We start from the raw sequence: 19,473 nt of genomic DNA, 5'->3' as shown, positions 1-19,473 counted from the left end.
AATTTGTAAAATTGATACAATACTTAATGAAACCTGGCATATTGAACTGGGTTACATTTGTAGCCCCTCTGAAACCAAGTTTAAAATGATGCTGAAGTGGCACGGACTCACAGTTGGAAAATGAAGCCCAGAGCTACACAAGTTGCATATCAGGAATGTAAAGTTTCAGACAGGTGTAGGCATCAATGCTATAATTTCTGCTCAATCAAGAAATCCTCCTGCATAGGACCAAGCTTCCTCTAGGAAGGAAATGCAATGAGTGTGATACGGACACCCAAATCCAGCAAATATTCTACAGATACACATGTTTACTCCAATTATTTTATTCTATTTTGCTTCCTCCATCTGGTAACATAAGTATGAGATTTAGTGAGGATAACTTCAGGAAACAGAAACTCTACTGCTAGAGGAGTGTGCCATAACTCAGGAAAGATGCAGTGTGTCAAGACCATCCACGGTGGACCTACCTAACACTCAGAAATTTTACCAGTGCTTGACTCCTCCTTTGGCTGCCCAGTGTCTCCTGACAAATGCTGCAGTGGATTTTTGGGGTTTTTTTGGTTTTTTTAATCCGTGAATCACCCTGTGTTTCACAAAGAATGAAAAACCACTATCACAGGTTCCCTAAGGGCTTTTTCCTCACATTTAGAGTATTTAACCACAAGTCACAGAAGAGTTCAGGAAATAGCTCTCCACGTGCCAGTACAGCAGCTCTAGAGACAACATAATTAGCTCAGGGATCTTTCTTCAGAGACACAGGCATGCCCATTTTTTCAGCAAATCCTGCACTACACACATCCCATACTCAGGTAAGGCATTGTTCAGGACAATCTGGAACTCAACATTTCACAGGCAATGTCAGAGATCAGTTAATTTCAAGAATTCCCTGTTCTTGATGTGTGGCTGTGTCAACTGCCAGGAGGCAATGGGGCCCCGACATTCTGTGCCACAACAGTATACTATTATCCAATTAGCAGCACGTAGCTGCCACTGCAAATTGATTCTCCAAAGCCATCATCTTGAACAATTAGTGCCAACCCACCAGTTTAAAGCAGAAGAAAACAGGAATTCAGTGGAGATACCAATCTTGTTTTGGCACTCCAGGAGCATATCTGTGCTCTTGCTTATGACTACAGCTGCCTGGAAAATGGGAAGTCCATGCCTGGATTCTCTTTAGAGAGCAGACTACCAAATCAAGCAAACTCTTAAGACATTTCATGCAGCTTTCCAGATTTAAGATTTATGCTCTTGATGAGCTCCATCTTCAGAATTACTTTCCCCCAAATGCATGCAGAGCTTATCTAAGTATTTTCTCCATTTAGAGACCTGTCCTCCCCTTTGAGATCCCCAAGTCTGTATATTTGATATTGCATCGAGACATGAATTTTTGATGTTTTTCCAGGAATATATGACAGCTACAGACATGTTTTTCCTTAGCAAAGATATTTTGGAAATGTTGATATTCCTTTTTATTGTCAGAAGGCCAAACAATGACCTATTATTCTAAAAGATATACCTTAATCTCTGACCTTATACTTAGCTTCAAAACACGTTTTTATCCCCTGTGTATGAAATAATCTATGCAGATTGCTAGGATGAGGCTTAAACTCATACAAACCCTTTATAATATATATGCTAAAAATCACACAGTAAATTAACATACAAAAGGAGAGTAGTGAAGGTGGCTTTCCATTATTTATCAACAGAAAGCAGCCATAAGACTAATCTTTATTATTGTTGTTGTTGATGATATTATTTCCTTGCAAGGATGAAAGAACATCTCAAAGGAATGAATAAATACAAATATAAGTGACAGTTCTTTCTCCTGCAGAACCACCTAGTCTTCAAAAATAATAGTAGTAATGCAAATACTCTCTTTTCAGCACTTGCATACATGATCTCTATAGCTGTCACTGGCCTTGATGCAAATGAGAATGGAAAAACATCCATTGCACAAGAGCACAGTAAGATTGCAGACAGCCTTTCCTTATATGCATCTTTCTAAGTCCCTCAGAGAATAAAAACATTAAAGCTTCTTGGTTGCTGTCAAAACCTTGGAATTCTCTTCCTTTCAGGTGCCCATACTCAGACAGTGACTTTCTGGAAGAGATGTCTTAGGTAGCTGCACATCCTTTGGAATTAGATAGCCCTTCTGACATATATCAGTATCCCCCACAACAGTCTTTTCCTGTCTCTGGGTTCTAACATGTTCAGTATTCTTTGACTCTTTCAGTCAACATAAGACATTCCTTCTGAAATCTACTTTGAAGTCAGTCTTCTCCCACATATACAATTCCCACTGTTTGACAATAAGGTTTCGTTTTATTCAGTTTAAAATTACTGGCTATTAGAATATCAAATACTCCAATCAATCTGCTCTGGATCATTGGATCATTGAGACATATATCTGCACCTGCTACCCCATTTAATGTCTCATTAACTGCATGCAGTGCATTTCATGCCAAATACAGATCAAAAGGCAGTACTTCCAAAGGGTGGAGTGAAGATGCAAAATTTAAAGCCCTCTATCCAGGAAAATCCATCTATATCCTATTAATACATTACATTTACTGAACAATTTGACTCCTGACATCTCAAAACATAGTCCCCTTTCCATTAGCCAACAAAAAGTTTCTTTCTTCTGTTTTCATATAAGTCCTGAGAGCCTACATATGGTCATAACCTCTACCCCTTTTCTGTGCAATTATTACATAGAGAATCCAACAAGTAGAAGTTTTTCCATTCTGCAAATGATATCATCTGCTGCCAGGGTTCACAATTGGTTTCCTAGACTCCCTTCCAAGACCTGTGAAACATCTTCTGCAGCCCTAATCACAGATCTGTTTCTTCTCCAAGACATTCTTGTCTTTTAATGAAAAACATACATGAATAGAACTTCACATTATGTTACTGAAACATTCCAAAAGGGTTATGGGTTGTCCTTTTCATGTTTACTTCACCCTGTCTAGCACCAGAATGGGTTGCCACTTTCTGTATGATGACACCAATCCTACCACTTAAATTTAGCCTTTGCATTTTTCAGAGAACGTTTCAACATCGTTTGTTGATGCATTCTTCAGATGCACCTTTCAGATGCATTCTTCACTGCTTCACATTTATCTGCTCTTCACAGTTTCTTATTTCACTTTATCACATTTATTTACATTATAGTTTAATCCACTTTTCATTGTAGCTGGCCAAGCTTTTGAATTCATAGCTTCTTGTATTAGCATTATTCCACTTGAGGAATCCTGTTCTTCATTTAATAGAAGTAGTTTCTTACTTGCACTGCAAATATTAGCATAATGATGTGTTTATTACACTTTCTGCACAATTGTCAGAATCCAGAATATTTCTATACTTGTGCTGACTGCCATATTGCTGCTACTGTTTCCTTTCCACATTCCTGTACTAGGCCAGTTTGATTTTGAGCAAATTCTCTGTCACAATGGTACACCCAGACAACCATCCTGTGTCTTTGAGTTTTCTCTTTGTATTTCTGTTTGTTTTGCTATGTGACATATGCAATGCTCCTTCTAGACTGTGATCAGCTTGTACTCATAAAGCCTGCTCATGGCTGTATTTGTTGTTATACTTTTGAAGTAAGGAAAATATGCTATTTTGTAAGCATTTATTTTAGTTATATATTACGTATTATGTATGACGTATTACGTATTACACATTATAGTTTCAAACCTTAGATCAGCTTCTCTACCATTGTGCCTTCAAATGAAACACTTACCCTGCATGTACCTCTTTCACAAGATGACATCTTTAGTTAGTCTCCAACCTTCTTTACTACCTCTGAAAAGCTGCCTTCTCCTCACCACCACTACTTTCACAGCATTCGTCATTTACTTTTACAGCTTTTGTCCCTGGCACTGCTTATGAGTGGAGTAGTACTTCTCTTATCCTCCAGCCTGTTTCTGCTTATGGTTCTCATGACTGCACCCCAGTACCAGACACACCTTTCAGCATTCCTCCACCCTACACATCCTCTGCAGCAGTGCCCCTGGCCCAAGACATAGGTGGTGATAGTGAAGTGTTCACCTGCAAATATTAGATAGATTGGTATTTTGATGATTACTCGAACTGCTGGGATGCTCACCTCCTAAAACTTTAATTTTAGACACTCAGTGTGAAGGGCAACACTGCTACAAGTTAAACTGTTCATTAGAACTCATGAGAACACGCAGAAGTGCTCTAAAGCAGGCAAAAAACTCTGCATGTAACCAAACCATGCAACAGAAGGGAAAACTGCCCTGTGTCAATGCAGACAGGAATGCCACAAAGAGTTGGGAGAAATGCTGGGAGTCTTTCTTCCACCCACACCAACCTCTAAGGCAAGCAGTATCTATTTCTGCACCTGTGCTACCTTCATATCCCCTAAATGACATAAGCCTCAGGCAACAAGACAGTCATAGTGCACAAACACGATCCAGGACTTGCAGTGATATCTATAGCAGAGGTAGTATCCAGCATTAGTATTTTCTACCTAGGTGGCTTGATGCCACATGGATTTGCATCAATTCAAAATGTTTGTAATTTTGTAATTTTGTTATATTTGTAATAATGGCAAAACCATCACCAGACAGTCAAGGGAGGGGATTGTTCTGCTTTACTCTGCACTGCTCTGCACACCTTGAATATTGTCTGCAGTTTTGGGCCCATGATAAGAACGATATTAAACTATTGGAGAACATCCAGAGGACAGCAACAAAGATGGTGAAGGGTCTTGACGGGAAGCCATATGAGTAGCAGCTGAGGCCACTTGGTGTGTTCAGCCTGGAGACTGAGGACAGACCTCACTGCAGTTACAACTTCCTCATGAGGGGAAGAGGAGGGGCAGCCACTGATCTCTCCTCTGTGGTGACCAGTGACAGAACCTGAGGGAATGGCCTGAAGCTGTATCAGGGGAGGTTTAAGTTGGATATTAGGAAAGGATTTTTCACCCAGAGGGTGTTTGGGCACTGGAACAGCTCCCCAGTGAAATGGTCACAGCACCAGCCTGACAAAGTTCAAGAAGCACTTGGACAATGATCTCAACACATGGTGTGACTCTTGGGGATGGTGCTCTCTGCAGGGCCTGGAGCTGGACTCAGTGACCTTTGAGGGTCCATTCCAACTCAGCATATTCTGAGACTCTGTGATATGTGCACAACAGAGTCTTAGAAAGATGCTTACTTACCACCATCCTAAACTTAAAACTCTTAAAACATATGCTTATGCACATTACATAGTTGGACCCATAGAGTCAATAAAACTGCTCCCAGCTGGAGGGTACAGTATATACGTTTACCAGGTGAAGATCACTGTATGCATAATGTGTTCCAAAACCTGTTTCTAAAAATTAGAAGAGGCAAGACTGGAGAGGAGAACAGGCCATGAATAGGCAGTAGACTATTCACCCACCTAGTGAGTGAGGAAGAGAAAAAAAAAAAGACATCTTTTTATGAGGCTGAAGACCACACATTTTGAGGAAATGCTGTAAATAATGCTCCAGCGGCATCTGGGGCACCAGATTCAATTTCTTTGGTTCCCTAAGGAAACATGATTCCAGCCTCTCAGAAGATACCATATTTACAAAGCCATCTGAAAGAGGGCAATCTCCACCTTACCTGTTTGTGCTGTTCTCATTTTGGCTGTAATTTAACACTCAGTGAAGCAGGAGCAGGACTCAGCTGTCTCACTACACAAATAAGCATCACAGCTTCTTAGCTAAACAGACTGTCCTGCTCTCTGACCCAAAAGCACATTTGAATGTTCTATGCCAAAGAAGGCAACTCAGACAGGAAGAACCAAGGCAAGCCCACATCTGTACACCATACAGGATCAGCAGTTAAGATGCTCACATGCAAGACCTTGGTTCAGACCTATGCTCTGCTTCTAGCAGAGCAGCTCCTCACATGCATGCTGAAATGGTTCACCTTGGACCACAAAATCAGTTTACCCCATGCATGCTAAAAGGAAGGTCTTGCTTTGTTCCCCCACCCCAGTGAGCTAAGTCTCCAGTGTTTTCTTAATAGTCAGTGGTGATGGAAGGGGATAACTGCATGGGGTAATTTGCAGTGCGAACCTAATTTAACCTCCTGAATCACTTCCTAGAAGAGTGTGGAGCGTAGCCTACTTCCATTGTGGAGAATGGCCAGTTGAGTTAAGTGCCTTAGCTACAGAGCTAGAAGGGAGTTGCCAGATTTTAAATGCTGAGGCCTGAGACAGTCCCAGACATGATTAGTAGGTCCAGCACATGACACCCAGAGCACATGCTGTGGGAAGGTCTTTCAGTCCATGCCCAGTAAGTCTGACATGCCCAGGATGTGCACATGATTTATCCACATATGCTTGCCGTGCCGTCTGGCATTCAGAAAACCAGACAGTCGTTGCAAAAGAATGGGAAGTCACACCCTATGCACTCTTCACATGAATCTTACTGCCCAATGTGGGGTAGCCATGCTCCACAAGATACCTGCTGAACACAGCCTTAGTTTTACAGGCATGGTTAGGAAATTAGAACGGTAAAACTAATTTCATTTACATCTAAAATGGGAAGATTTCTTTTGGCTCACCTGTCAAACTAACAGGAAAAATAGCTAACTTTCCCAGCCTCAACTACAGCTCTGTGGACAGATCCTTTCATAAGGAGCTCAGAAGTGTTACCATTTCACTGTTATCTGTTTCAGCAATAGATTGACTTTGATTAATTATTTGCCTTCCTTTTATTTATACATCAGACAACTATACAATGTACCATATATCCTCTACAAATACATAGCAGGAGCTGTATTGGGGCATCACACTGCAACAGAGCTGCAACCTGTTTTTGCATGAGGAGCTTCATTCCAAAGCAAAATTATCTAAAATGTTGCAAAAGGCTCCTGCCTGCAATACTCAATCATAGCTTCCACTTACCTCAACATATTTTATATTCATACAGAACAAAAACACATGAAAGGGAAAAAAACCTGCAAGTCAAAAACACATCAAGTAATCGAGCAACAACCCCCATGTCTTCCAAATTTTAAAAAGGCTGGAAAATGCCTGAATCAAGGTTCCTTTCATCCTTCTCATACATACTCTAAACTATGCTGGTGAAACACTAACTCCATTCATTTTTGTCACTGACTTTACATAGGCCAGAATCCCAGCCTCAGCTTCCCCTGAAATAAAAAGCATCTAACTACCTTGCATGATCAGGACTAGTTTGCTTTAGCAAAGTAAAGTTCAAGTTATACCACTCAAAGATTACAATCTCTCAAAGTGCCTCTGAAAATACCTTGGACACCTTTGGTCTGCTTCCTTCCATTTTACCTTACTTCTGAAGAAAAAAAAAATCTCATTACTTCAGGCCTTGTCCAGGAAAAAAAGAATATTGACCTGAAACCTGATCTCCAATAATTTATCCTAACAATGAAAACACAACACAGAAACATATATAGCTGAATTGGTATTAAAAATATTTAAGTGTCAGCTGTAGCCTCTTACCAATGCAGGTAATTTTCTTAGAAGAAAGTAATAACAAAAATAAATGCTGAATTTCCATGGTGTGACTCCTTTCCAGTAAGTCCACTACAATTGTGCAATGTGATCATGAGATGATTGTAGAGTTCAGCACCTTGCATGGAGGAAGCAGGGCCACAAGTGAGATTGAAATCTTGGATTTCAGGAGAGATAACTTTAGCCTCTTCAAGGATCTTCTTGGAAGAATCCCATGGGAACAGGCCCTGCAGAGAACAGGGGTCCAAGAGAGCTGATCAATAAATATTCAAGGATTACCTCCTCCAGGCTCAAGACCAGTACATCCTGATGAGTAAGAAATGGAGCAAAGAGGGCAAGACAGCTGCACGGATGAGCAAAAAACTCCTGTCAAAAGCAAAGCACAAGCAGGAGATACACAGGAAGTGAAAGCAGCAACAGGACACTTGGAACAAATAAAAAGATGCTGTCCTGATGGGATGCATTCACAAGGAGCTGAGGAGGAGGTGGCAGACACCATAGTGGGGCTGCTTGCAGTTGTCTTGGAAAAGTCATGTGATCAAGAGAGGTGTCTGAGGACTGGAAGAAAATAAATGTCACCCCAGTCTTCAAAATGGGCAAGAAGGAGGACCCAGAGGACAACTGGCCAGCCAGCTCCACCTTGATCCTTGGAAAGTGCCTCATTCTGGAGGCCACCTTTATCCACATGGATGCCAAGAGGGTGATCAGAATTAGTCATCATGGATTCAGCAAAGGGGAATCATTCTTGACCATCCTGATTGCCTTCCATAATGGGACAACTACCTGGATGGGTGAGGGCTATTGTCTACCTCGACTCCAGCAGGGCTTTAGATCCTGTCTTACATGATATCCTCATAGGCAAGTCTAGGAAGCATGAACTAAATGAGTGGACAGTAAGCTGGATTGAGAACTGGCTGAATGGCAGATCCCAAAGAGCTGCAATCAGTGGCACAAGGTCTAGTTGGAGGCTCCTCACACGTGGTGTCCCCCATCAGGGGGACACTGGGCCCAGCATTGTTTAATTTGTTCAGCAGTGATTTGGACAAAGAGACAGAGACCTCCTCAGCAGGTCACTGACAGCACAAAGCTGGGAGCAGTGGCTAATAGCCCTGAGTGCAGCCTTGATAGGATGGAGAGATGGGCAGAGAAGAACTGTCTGAAATTCAACCAAAGTAAAAGCAGGGTCCTGCATTGGGGAGGAATAACCCCAGGCACCAGCACAGGCTGGGGGTGGTTCTGCTGGAAAGCAGGTCTGAGGAGAAGGACATGAAGGTCCAGGTGGACAGCAAGCTGTCCATGAGCAGCAGTGTGTCCTGGTGGCCAAGAAGGCCAATGGTGTCCTGGGGTGCATTGGGAAGAGCATTGCCAGCAGGGTGAGGGGGGTGATCCTGTCCTTCTACTCAGCCCTGGTGAGGCACATCTGGAGTGCTGTGTCCAGTTCTGGGCTCCTCAGGACAAGAGAGACATGGAGCTCCTGGGAGAGAGCAGCAGAGGGCTATGAAGATGATTAAAGGCCTGGAGCATCTCCTATACATGGAAAGGTGGAAGAAGCTGGGCCTGTTCTGCCTTGAGAAGAGATCACTCAGAGGTGATCTTGTCAATGGATGGAAGTATCTGAAAGAACAATGTCAACAGGATAGAAGCAGGCTCTCCTTGGTGATGCTGAGCAATAGGAGAAAGGTAGTGGGCAGAAACTGATACACAGCAAGTTTCATCCAAATATAAGGAAGAACTTCTTTACTGTGCAGGTGACCAGGCATTGGAACAGATTGCCTGGAGAGGTTGTGGAGCCTCCCTCACTGGAGCTATTCAAGAACCATCTGGATACAGCACTGTGCCATGTGCTCTTGTAGGCCCTTCTTGAGCAGGGAGGTTGGACCAGATGATCCCACCAGTGGTCCCTTTCAATCTGACCTATTTTGTGATCCTGAGATACTGTAATACTACGATTAATAGCTATTAGTAGCTATGTAAAAACACAGAAACTCCATATTGCATTTCAGGCCAGGCAGTAGTTTGTTTTGCCTTTTGCAGTTTCTGAAAATATAGATTCACAATCAACCAGGAATTAAGATGCATCCCAATTATATATGATCATATATAATTTAACAGCAATGATGTACTACATACATCTGGATGAAGAGATCTTCACAAACATAACAGCATCCTGTAAAAAAGCATATTCACAGCCCAAGCAGTAGAAGATTTCAGACCTCTATGGATTTATCTCTCCATTCGAAATGCATGTAAATTAGTCAATTTATACAATCTGCTTTGCTTTTTAAAGGGCAGTTTTTAAAGAGCAGTTTTTCAGAGGTAACAAGCTAAATATACATCTGACATCAACAACATACTGAAGCAGTTTTAGAATTCTTTCCTCCATTACCTTCTACATTTCTCCTGTTCGGGCAAGGATATCTGGATGACCACCTTAAAGGCCACACTCTTAGACATTTGTGTAGAGAGAGATGACAAACATGGGAGAAAGAATTGCAATCCAAAAAAAAAAAAAAAAAAGGACAATAAGGGATCCCTCTTTACTTAAAAATGAAAACCAAAATGGAGAAATCAGGTCCGTGTTCAGTTACATAAAATTTTTTTGCTCTACAGTGATTAGAGATCCAGAATATTGCTAAGCTACTTTCTCTGTTACACTTGTCAGCACAAAAATAATGGAGAAAAAATAGAACCTGAGAAATCTGGAAAATGCCATCCTAAAGATATCACAGGCTGCACTGCCAGCCCTATTTTGTCATTAGTATGGAAAAAAATGGAAGTTTCTTGAAAAGAACGTGTTCAAGACCAAATCTTTTATTTAAGAATATACATACCAAACCTTTTTCAAAACTCTTGAGTGACCAAAGATATTGAGGGAGAGACAGTGTTCCTGCCACCCTGCCCAACACTGACTGCCTTCTGAAGGATGAAGCTCTCTTCCAGCCTCATGAGCTGTTTTGTCTCTGCCTGATTGAGATAGCTTCAGTGGAAACCCTCAGGAGCCCCATCAGTCCTCAGAAACCAGAAGGGCAATGTCTAGAACAAGACATACAAAAGGTTCCCCGGGAGAAAAAAAAAAGAACAAAATTCAGTGCTTTGTGATCCCAGAGTATTTTCAGAGCCTAGAAATTACAAAACTGATTTTCACAGTGCTTACTTTTAATTCACCTTAACCAATTACCCAGATTTTTAAAGGAAGTTTTTTTTTAAAAAAATGACAAATTCCTAAATGAAGCTATTACGTCACCACTGTCCAAAACGCCTTTAATAATTTGTAGCCTGGTGTCTCATGTTTTATTATACAATTCCAAGTCACCAGAAATAACTTCTCAATCCAGCCAAGTCATGCAATGATGAACAGCCAGAAGTTGCTTTGAGGAGGAAGGGGCTAGAGGCTGAGGAGCCTTGCAGACAGTTTTATATGACATTAAATCTACAACAGTCTCAAAATCGAGAATAAAAAAAGACTCAAAATACCAACAGCTCTGAGCTTCAATGAATTTAAACATGCTTTTTTTTTAGCACAAGCTCACATGACTTGTTAAATAATTTACTCTATAAATTACTTATCCTGTCTTACTTATTAACAATTCTAGAGTGCTTTATATAACTGCATTAGAAATTTATTTTGTGGTTTTGAAATGTACGCAATACACAATCACCTCTCTTTTAATAGGCAAGAGCTTAAAAGTCACCTACTATTTTGTTGGCAAGCAGTTCTTCTTGAAAAACACCAATTAATTTCAAACCTCATTCACCTGAATAATCATAAGTAAACGTATTAATGACTTAATAGCAGAACTATGAAGCTAGGCCAGGAATATACTTGTACTGCAAGATGTCACTTTTAAATCAAAGCCATTTGAAGAGTCATGTACACTGAGATAAAACAGCAATACATTTTCCTTAATGAGAAAATATTATACTAGTCCTTTTACAAGAAGTCCTGACCACTCTAAAAATTTCTCACTTACTATCCTATTAATATTTTTGCATGAGTGATCTCAACAAGGCCACTTATTTGCTATTGTGTCTACAATGCATGGATTTTACAAAACTGATAAAGTGTTTTTGCTTTTGTCACTCTTGGTCCTTGGTTTTTAATGTATCAATGACTGATACCATTTATCCTAATGCAGAACCTCACTCTGGAGTTCAATTTGTCTCCAATAATACCAAAGTGACCAAACAATTATTACAAGTACAGTCTGTTATGATAAGCACCAACACTTGTTTTCTAGATAAAGACCAGTCCATGCCATCATCTTAACCAACCAGGCATATCTAAAATCTGTCTCATTTACTGTAGTAGAACGCTATGCAAAAACAGCCAGGAAGGGAAAGAGTGAGAGAGATGACTAAGAAAGCACCAGGCATAAATACTCTTATGCCCTCCCACACCAAGTTTCAGCAGCTGGCCTTCATAGGGCTGATGCAGAGGTACCTCTCCATAGATTTGGATGCTGGATCTGAGCAGGAATCAAGAAGCAGCTGGACTGGGATGAGACTGCTTATAAACTCTAAAGCACAATCCACTTGTGGACCAAAACAGTGAAGCACCTGAGTGTTAAGTGGTGGAGGCTGCCAGATAAATGGTACCTCATCTCTGTTATTCCTGCTGCACCATTCCATCTTTTTCCATTTCTTAAATCCAAGTGGAAAACCCTGACTGCCCACTCACATCCTGCCTGCTCAGTGCCATCCACCTGGCCCACGGCCAATCCTCTGCACCACCATGGGTTTCACATACACAGCCTGACCATGCAGTTATCCCAGCGCTCCCAGTGCCTGTGGCTGGGCTAAAAAACTGAGCTCAGAACCCATGCCATGGGTGCCTGCGGGTGTTTTGCCTAGGACTGCAGGATTCACTCCTGTCAAGACCAGGACATAACCAACAAGTGAAGGATTGAGTTCAATAGATACTCATTAAATACACTCAAATAAGTTCTTCAAATTAATTGTCTTATACTTTTTACATGTTATTTATACCAGGAGTAATTCCACTAGAGACCAAAGGAATGTATCTGCAGAGCACATAAAAGAAGAACCAGGCCTGAAGCTACACTGAAGCTAGGTGAAATGTAACACTCCAGTCTCTTAAACCTGTTTTTAGCTAGAATTAAGCAAGATCTGTGGTGTTATAAACAGTTTGACAATCTGTACCTACTATATTAGAACTGCTTCTGTATGTATTTAGTGTTTACTAGCTCACACAATGAAATAATATGACAGCTACTGCAGTTCAATTTTTAATTTGTCTATAAACTAATTAAAGGGTCCCTGTGTTTTATGTTAAAAGCACAGATGAAAATACCATCTTAAATATGTGCAACAGCATCTCCTGAGAAATCCATGACTCAAAATTATTTTTAGATCACCAAATAAAACAATGTGCAATGTCACAGAATGATACAGTAAAAACCAAAAAGAACTGTAAATAAAATGATGCTTTAAAAAACCCAGAAAAATTAAAGCCAAAAGTATCAATGTAAAATGACTAGACACGTTTTAAGCTCATCATGGAAGAAAACGTATTTACAGTATGTGTTTTCTGTTCTGGCCTTTCAAACCAGAGATTAAATTTGACATGAAAATTGCTCTGTTACTTCTAAACAGAATGCACTGGATAAAAAGGCTACCAAAGCCTATAAAAATGATCACAGATGCATAGCTCAAAGTGTTTTTTTTTCTATTTAAGCAATCTACGTAAGCATCTAAATCAATAACAGTTATAACTCAGAAAGACCATTTCTTTATCACAGGTCCTAAAAAATCTCCCAAAGGTAGGCCATATGTGAGTAGTAGAAATTAATGCCTCCAGCTTTTCCCTGAGCAAAGGCAGGGAACTGCAGGAATGCAGCCCAAAGGCTAGAATTTAATCTAAACTCACACCATGTTTCACAGTACTTTTTTATTTCTTCTAAAAGATACTGAAAAACAGAAGAAGGATGGAGAATACAAATAGTGAGAAATCTGTATAGATTTGGGGCAAATATGCTGGTATCTTTTACATTAAATGTCACAGAAAACAATTCAAAAACAGGGGTAGGGAAATACAAACAAAACAGCTTGAGAAGGTTTTTCCCGAGATCTATCATCTACACATCCAGTATCCAAAATTTTTTGCTCTGCAAGTGGTTTTCTTAGGCAATGGACATGAATGCCATAGTGCTCTGAACTGTGAAACTATGCCGGATTTAACACAAAAAGCTGCAGAACTCCCTCATCAAACACTGTCTTCGAGGCAAACGAGGATGGAAGCACCACACGGGAAGGAGAGGAAAAAAAACTTTTTCCTCACGCTTAATTAGTGTTCTCTAACTCCTTCCCAATTGCTGACAAGCAGCACTATGTTCATTCCTTGCAGGTTTTGTATTTTTTCCTTCCAGCCACCTCCACTGAGAAGGTCAGAGCAGGTTTGCATTCCTATGGTCAGGGTATGAAAGACAGTTTGCTTCACTTTCTGGCGCATCTCTTCCTTCACTTTTTTTTCTTTTTTTCTTTTTTAAAAATATAAAACAAGAGAAATCTGGGGCGAAGGGCAAGCCACCTACCAATACTCTCGGTTCGCAGCGATAAGCTGAGAGAACGAAAGTTAAAAAAAAAAAAAAAAAAAAAAAAGAAATAGAAAAAACCCTCCGTTTCATACCTGCTGCCGCCGCAGAGGTGCGGGCTGAGCGGTGCGCAACCCGCGGCAGCAGCTGGGGCAATGGTCGGAGACGAAGTCCTGGTCCCGTTCCCCGGCTGCCCCGCGGTCCCGCTGCAGCCGGCGCCGACCCCCCGCCCCGCTCCCCGCGACCTGCATCGCCAACAATTAGGATTCATCATCTAAACGGGCTGGCAGCGGCAGCTGTGGCAAGCCGCGTCCAAATAAAATCACACGGGGCTTTCAGGCGTCCAGCACCGCGTCTGCCCGCGGAGTAAAAGCCTCTGGCGTGGGTCAGTTCCCCGCCGCCCCCGCCCGCAGCTTCCCCCGCCTGCTCCGGCCCGTCGCCCCCGCGCCCGGCCCCGGGCCGTACTCACATCTCGGTAACATTGTCCCCCTCGGCGCTCCTCTGCGGCACGGGGAAAGAGGCGATGCCCGGCGACGATCCCGTGCACCAGATCCGCCAGGAGCTGCACCCGCAGGACGCGGGGCAGCCCAGCGCACTCGGCCAGCAGCCCAGCACCAGGCAGCACAAGCCCCACAGCCGCGCCAGGCCGGGCCCCGGCCTCCGCCGCCAGGACACCATGCTCACCCCAGCACTGCCCCGACAGCCTCCTCCTGCTCCCGCCGCCGCCGCCGCTGCCGGGGCGCACGGCTGGAGGGTGCGCAGCTTTCCGCGCCGCGGGCGGGCACCCCGGGCCGGGGCTCACATGGGCGCGCCGCAGCCGCAGCCACCGGCGCCCCGCGGCTCGGAGCGCCCCGGGCGCTGCGCGGGGCGGAGGGGGCCCGAGCCGGGCGCCGCGGCGACAGGGGCGAGCGGGGCCTCCGGCGGCGAGGCACCTGCCCTTAGTCCCGCGGGCGGACAGCGGCACCGCCTGCCCCCGCGGCTGCTGCCGATGATGCTGCAAAACGCGCGGGGCGGCGGGGGCAGGTGGCGGAGGCTGCGCTCCTTTCTGCGGGGGCTCGGGCTGCCGCTGCCCGCCGGAGGGACGGCGAGCGGGCGGCGAGGGAGGCGCAGCGAGCGGCGGCGGCGGGGCTCAGAGCTCCGCGCTCGCCCCTTTATGCACCGTCTCCTCCTCCCTCCCTCCAGCTGATAATAAAGCAGCTCCGGCTCCTGCTCCAGCCCAAGACGGGGAGCTGCCGGCAAAGTGACGTGGGGCTGACGCAGAGAGGGGCAGAAACTCCACAAAATGAGCCTGAAATAAAAATGAAAAAAAAAAAGGACAAGGGAGGGAGGAGGGGGGAGCGGGGGAAAGGGAGGGTGCCGAAGAGCAGATACCAATAGGCAGCCTGCACTTGAGCTTTCAGCCTCGCACGTACATGTACACACATACACACACACACACACTCATACAGGCGTACAAGCACCCCGCGGGATGGGCAGCGCGGCGCCGCCTGTGCGGACTGTGTGTCCCGCCGGGCGGACGGAGACAACGTGCCGAGAGGCACCTGGCATGCCCGCCAGGGCGGGATCTCGCCATCGGGTTATAAACGGGGATGTGCGAGAACTCCGGGAGACGACGGATGAGAGACCCTAAAACGCCTTGTTTTCCTCCTGACAGCTCCGCGGTCGGGGCTGCTTTTCGTTTTTCTGCCCCCACCCCCAGCTGCGGGTTTCCGCAGCGCTGCCGATGCACCGGATCCCGCCGCAGTGCCCCGCGCTGAGCGCTCCGCAGGCGCCACCGCGCGTCCCGCCGCCGCCGTGCAGCGCGGCCCGCCCCGGGGCGCCCTGCAACCCCGGCCGCCCCACTGACCCCCAGCGCCGGGGGGACGGACACGACACAGCACCAGAAGTAGTAATCGTTTCCGTACATCGAGGCTGAGGCAAGTCTGAATGACATAGGTGTGTCACGTATTCGCAGGTGCAAAGACCAGCTGATCTGAGATGCTCTTCCCTTGCCGTTTCTGAGATTCTGTGCTTCTGTCCTGGCACATGTCATCTGTGACGACGGGTTCTTCACTTACCACTTCACCATTAAAAGTATAAAGGTGTTGGTGGCCCTTTTCTTACCTAGTTACCCAAGCTGAGTATTTTGAAGTCACTAAATCAGGGCGAATTAAAGAAAAAAAGGTTACAGAATTCCTATTACAAAGGTACAGAACAAACAGTTAGTACATTGTTAGAAGGTGCTTGGGAATCAATTTGACATGACACTAATTGAAAACACACTCCATCCAGGAAAATCCACATCTTACCAGGTGGATTTGCAGGCCAGGCATGAGTTGGTTTTGCTTTAAAAGAACATCCTTCTAAGAAAGTCATAGCCATATACCTAGCTGAAACACACTATACAGAAATAACATACCTCCCCATAAAGCAACAAATGCAGACTGTACAAAAAGACATAATCAAAACTATTGTCAGTCATGATACTTTTAAACCAAAGTTTTGAAGTTTAAGTAAAATTGTTGTATAGATACTCTGAATATACTGCCTCTCTATGAAGTTCAGGACTTTGAAGTAAAGTATTTCTCTGAACAAAATATTTATGGAAGGGTAACAAGTAAAATTAAAATGTCATGCAGCAATTTTCTAGAGGAAAAAATTGGTGATTTTTAAAGAATTTGGAGGAAAGAGAAAGAAAAATTAATAGCATAAACTGCAATATGATTCAAATTAGAAAAGACCTTGAGAAAGAGCCTTAATGCAGAATAGAAGTAAAATTTTAAAACCAGTAAGTTGCTGTAACACCCACATTACTGTTCTCCAGCCAAGTCTCCTTACAGCTTTGGAAAATGTGTTTTATTCCCCCTCTCTCTCCTGGAGGAACACAAAGACATCACCTCTTTAGGGCAATAAATACCCATTTTAACTGTCCTAGTGAGTCTATGGCAGCAAACTCACATCAGTCTAATCATATATACTGAATCAGCATATATACTAATCAGAATCTACTGAACATTATTCTTCCACAGGCATCTCTGTTTTCTGTGAATCAGTGAAATTGAGGAGTTGTCAAAGAAGTTTTAGATAAAACCATGCAGTTGGATCAAATTGGCTTATTAGATAATTTAATATTGTTGAAAGAGTAAAGTTCTGTAGGCCAGATCATATATTTGTAAGGCTACAGACCAGTGTTAAATAAAGCTTGAGGCAACACTTGGAAAAGGGTATTATCACCCGTTGTGGTAAACATCAGTTTATGTTTGCTGCAATTCAAAATATTTCTCATAGGAGTGTTGCTGAACTGTACAGGAATCTTATCTTAGAAGGTTTAAGACACATAGATTTCTATATGACAATGCCAAAAATTACCAGGCTTGAAAATATGATGGTAATATTGCCAAATACTGTTAAAAATCTATTTTCTCCCTAAAATTAGTATTTTACCAAAATTGACTGGGAGAAGAATGTGGGAAGAAACAAACTTTTCAGGCCACCAAAGTTGTCAAAATGAAAGCTATGGAATGCTCCATCAAGAAATACATTGCTGCCTTAGTGGGGGAAACAGCAGCCTTTTCTACAGGCACAGCAGCCCTTTCTAAAGACTCACCTGCTTTGGGTCTTTAAATTCTAAAATTACTAAAGGGTAGCTGTACAAAGAAATTTGGTAGTAAATCATGACTTCATTTCTACATAGACAAGTTTTATTTCTATGTTAACTGTGCATATTTTTCTTACAGATTCAAGAAAGTAGAAAAGAACTTAAAATACTCAAGTACTTCCTATTAATCAGTACTTAAGGAAGAGCCACAATATGAAGCAGTATTTAAGGGAGAGCCACAACTAAACCACTAAAGACAAGTAGCTTTCTGGTAATGCTACAAGACCAAACATCATCCTGAAGGTGGTAAAATTACAGCAAAGACTTTAAAATATTACAAAGCTGTAGAGTGTGATCAGAGGACTCGAAAATATGAATTGAGTCAAGATTGAAAAAACTCACTTTCTTCAGTTCATGAAAGAACTGACAGGAAGTTCAATAACACCCCTGAAATATATAACAAGGACAGGTAATATTTTTTGTCAATAGGATAGAACAAGGATTAATACACTTGATTTACAACAAGGCAGATTCATGTTTGACATCATGAAAACTTTTGAAAAGGACAGTTAAGCACAGCAAATAGATCACTTCAGAGAACACTCAATCTTGAGTAATAGAGCCTTCTCAGAGAAGGTGAGGTAAACCTCTTCAGAGCTGGTAAAGAGATTTGCCTTAGGCAGGTGAAAACAAATCAATGACTTCCCAGAAATTCTGTTCCTTTGCAATACATGTTTCTTTGCCCATTTTTATTTTACTGACATAGATAAAGTTATGGGAGAACATTCATCTGAATATACTACAAGAAAAACCTGAAGATACTGGAAAACTCACTGTTTGCTTGAAATCGCTGCTCTAAAGTTGAGTGTTTGATTACTCAAAAGTTTTGAAACTTTAGCTCATACACCATACATAAAGAATGTGTCACAGCATTGGAATTAGTTTAAAGATTTAAGCATGTATTTCTGGAAAAGAGGTAGGAGCTGAAAACTCAGAGTCCTTGCGAAAGTACTGTTATTTAGGTGGAGGAATAAGGAGTTATTATTACCACAGAGTCTGGGAACAGGTAAAGGCCACATAATTTGTGTGTGTGTTATGGTATCCTATCCCATCCAAAGGAATGTGTTCTCAAAGACCAGTCTTACCAAAACTGTGCAGAAATAAACTGCTTAAACTTTGCTTACAGTTTGAGAATTTATAGCTCTTACAAGACGGAGAGGTTGGAGAGTTCATGGGACCTCATGATCTTTTCAGAAACATTTTGTTTTCCAGTGAAATACCCCAATTCCCATGAAACTTTTCACATGAAGGTGTTCTTGCGTTCAAGCTAGAATTGTGGTCTGAGACAGACGTCTGTACCATGACTCAGAGCAAGCCTGTGAACTCCAGCTGACAACATCTTTTGGGCTGATAACTACACTGAGGTGTACCTCCTCGTCTTATATGAAATCCCACATCTTTTCCCTAAATGACAAAATTTAGCTTCCACACAACACTTTTCTGAATTTCCTCCAAACATGAGGCACTCTCCGAGTGTTTTAGCCTACATTTTAATCTTTCCAGTGTTCCACCTATTTGCAGATTTATTTACCTACTTTATCCTGGCTCATTTTGCATTCCTAATAGTGTGTTTACCTTATCACTTTGAAGCACTGCTCAGCCTTCATTGGCTTTAAAGTGAAGCTGAATCCTGCCACCTTGTGCTCAAGAAAATCAGCACATCGCTTTATTTTGGGAAGAAGAGAAAAAAGAGGAAAAGGGAAGGAAAAGTTTATTAACTACCATGTTTCTATTAAACAAGGAATCCATTGAGGATCTGAAGATTTAATTGGTTGGGTCCAGTTTGATATT

General features: G+C 42.7%; 1 protein-coding gene across 7 annotated transcripts in view; it reads right to left on the bottom strand.

The window, feature by feature from the left end:
• The window catches only part of NTRK2 (neurotrophic receptor tyrosine kinase 2), a 199,671-nt gene extending 184,857 nt beyond the window's left edge, over positions 1–14,814 (bottom strand). For 4 of the 7 annotated variants that reach the window (XM_036402534.2, XM_036402536.2, XM_036402537.2 and 1 more), the window contains exon 1: positions 14,515–14,813. In XM_036402534.2, coding sequence (XP_036258427.1) covers positions 14,515–14,723 — 209 coding nt within the window. In that variant the 5' untranslated portion in view covers positions 14,724–14,813. Of the gene's footprint in view, positions 1–14,514 lie in introns of all 7 variants that reach the window. The other 3 variants (XM_036402533.2, XM_036402535.2, XM_036402539.2) reach the window with 2 other exon arrangements.
• Between the last annotated feature and the right edge of the window lie 4,659 nt (positions 14,815–19,473).

Source organism: Molothrus ater, chromosome Z (genome assembly GCF_012460135.2).
Source record: "Molothrus ater isolate BHLD 08-10-18 breed brown headed cowbird chromosome Z, BPBGC_Mater_1.1, whole genome shotgun sequence".
NCBI lineage: Eukaryota > Metazoa > Chordata > Aves > Passeriformes > Icteridae > Molothrus > Molothrus ater.
This window is presented reverse-complemented; position numbering and strand designations above follow the sequence as displayed.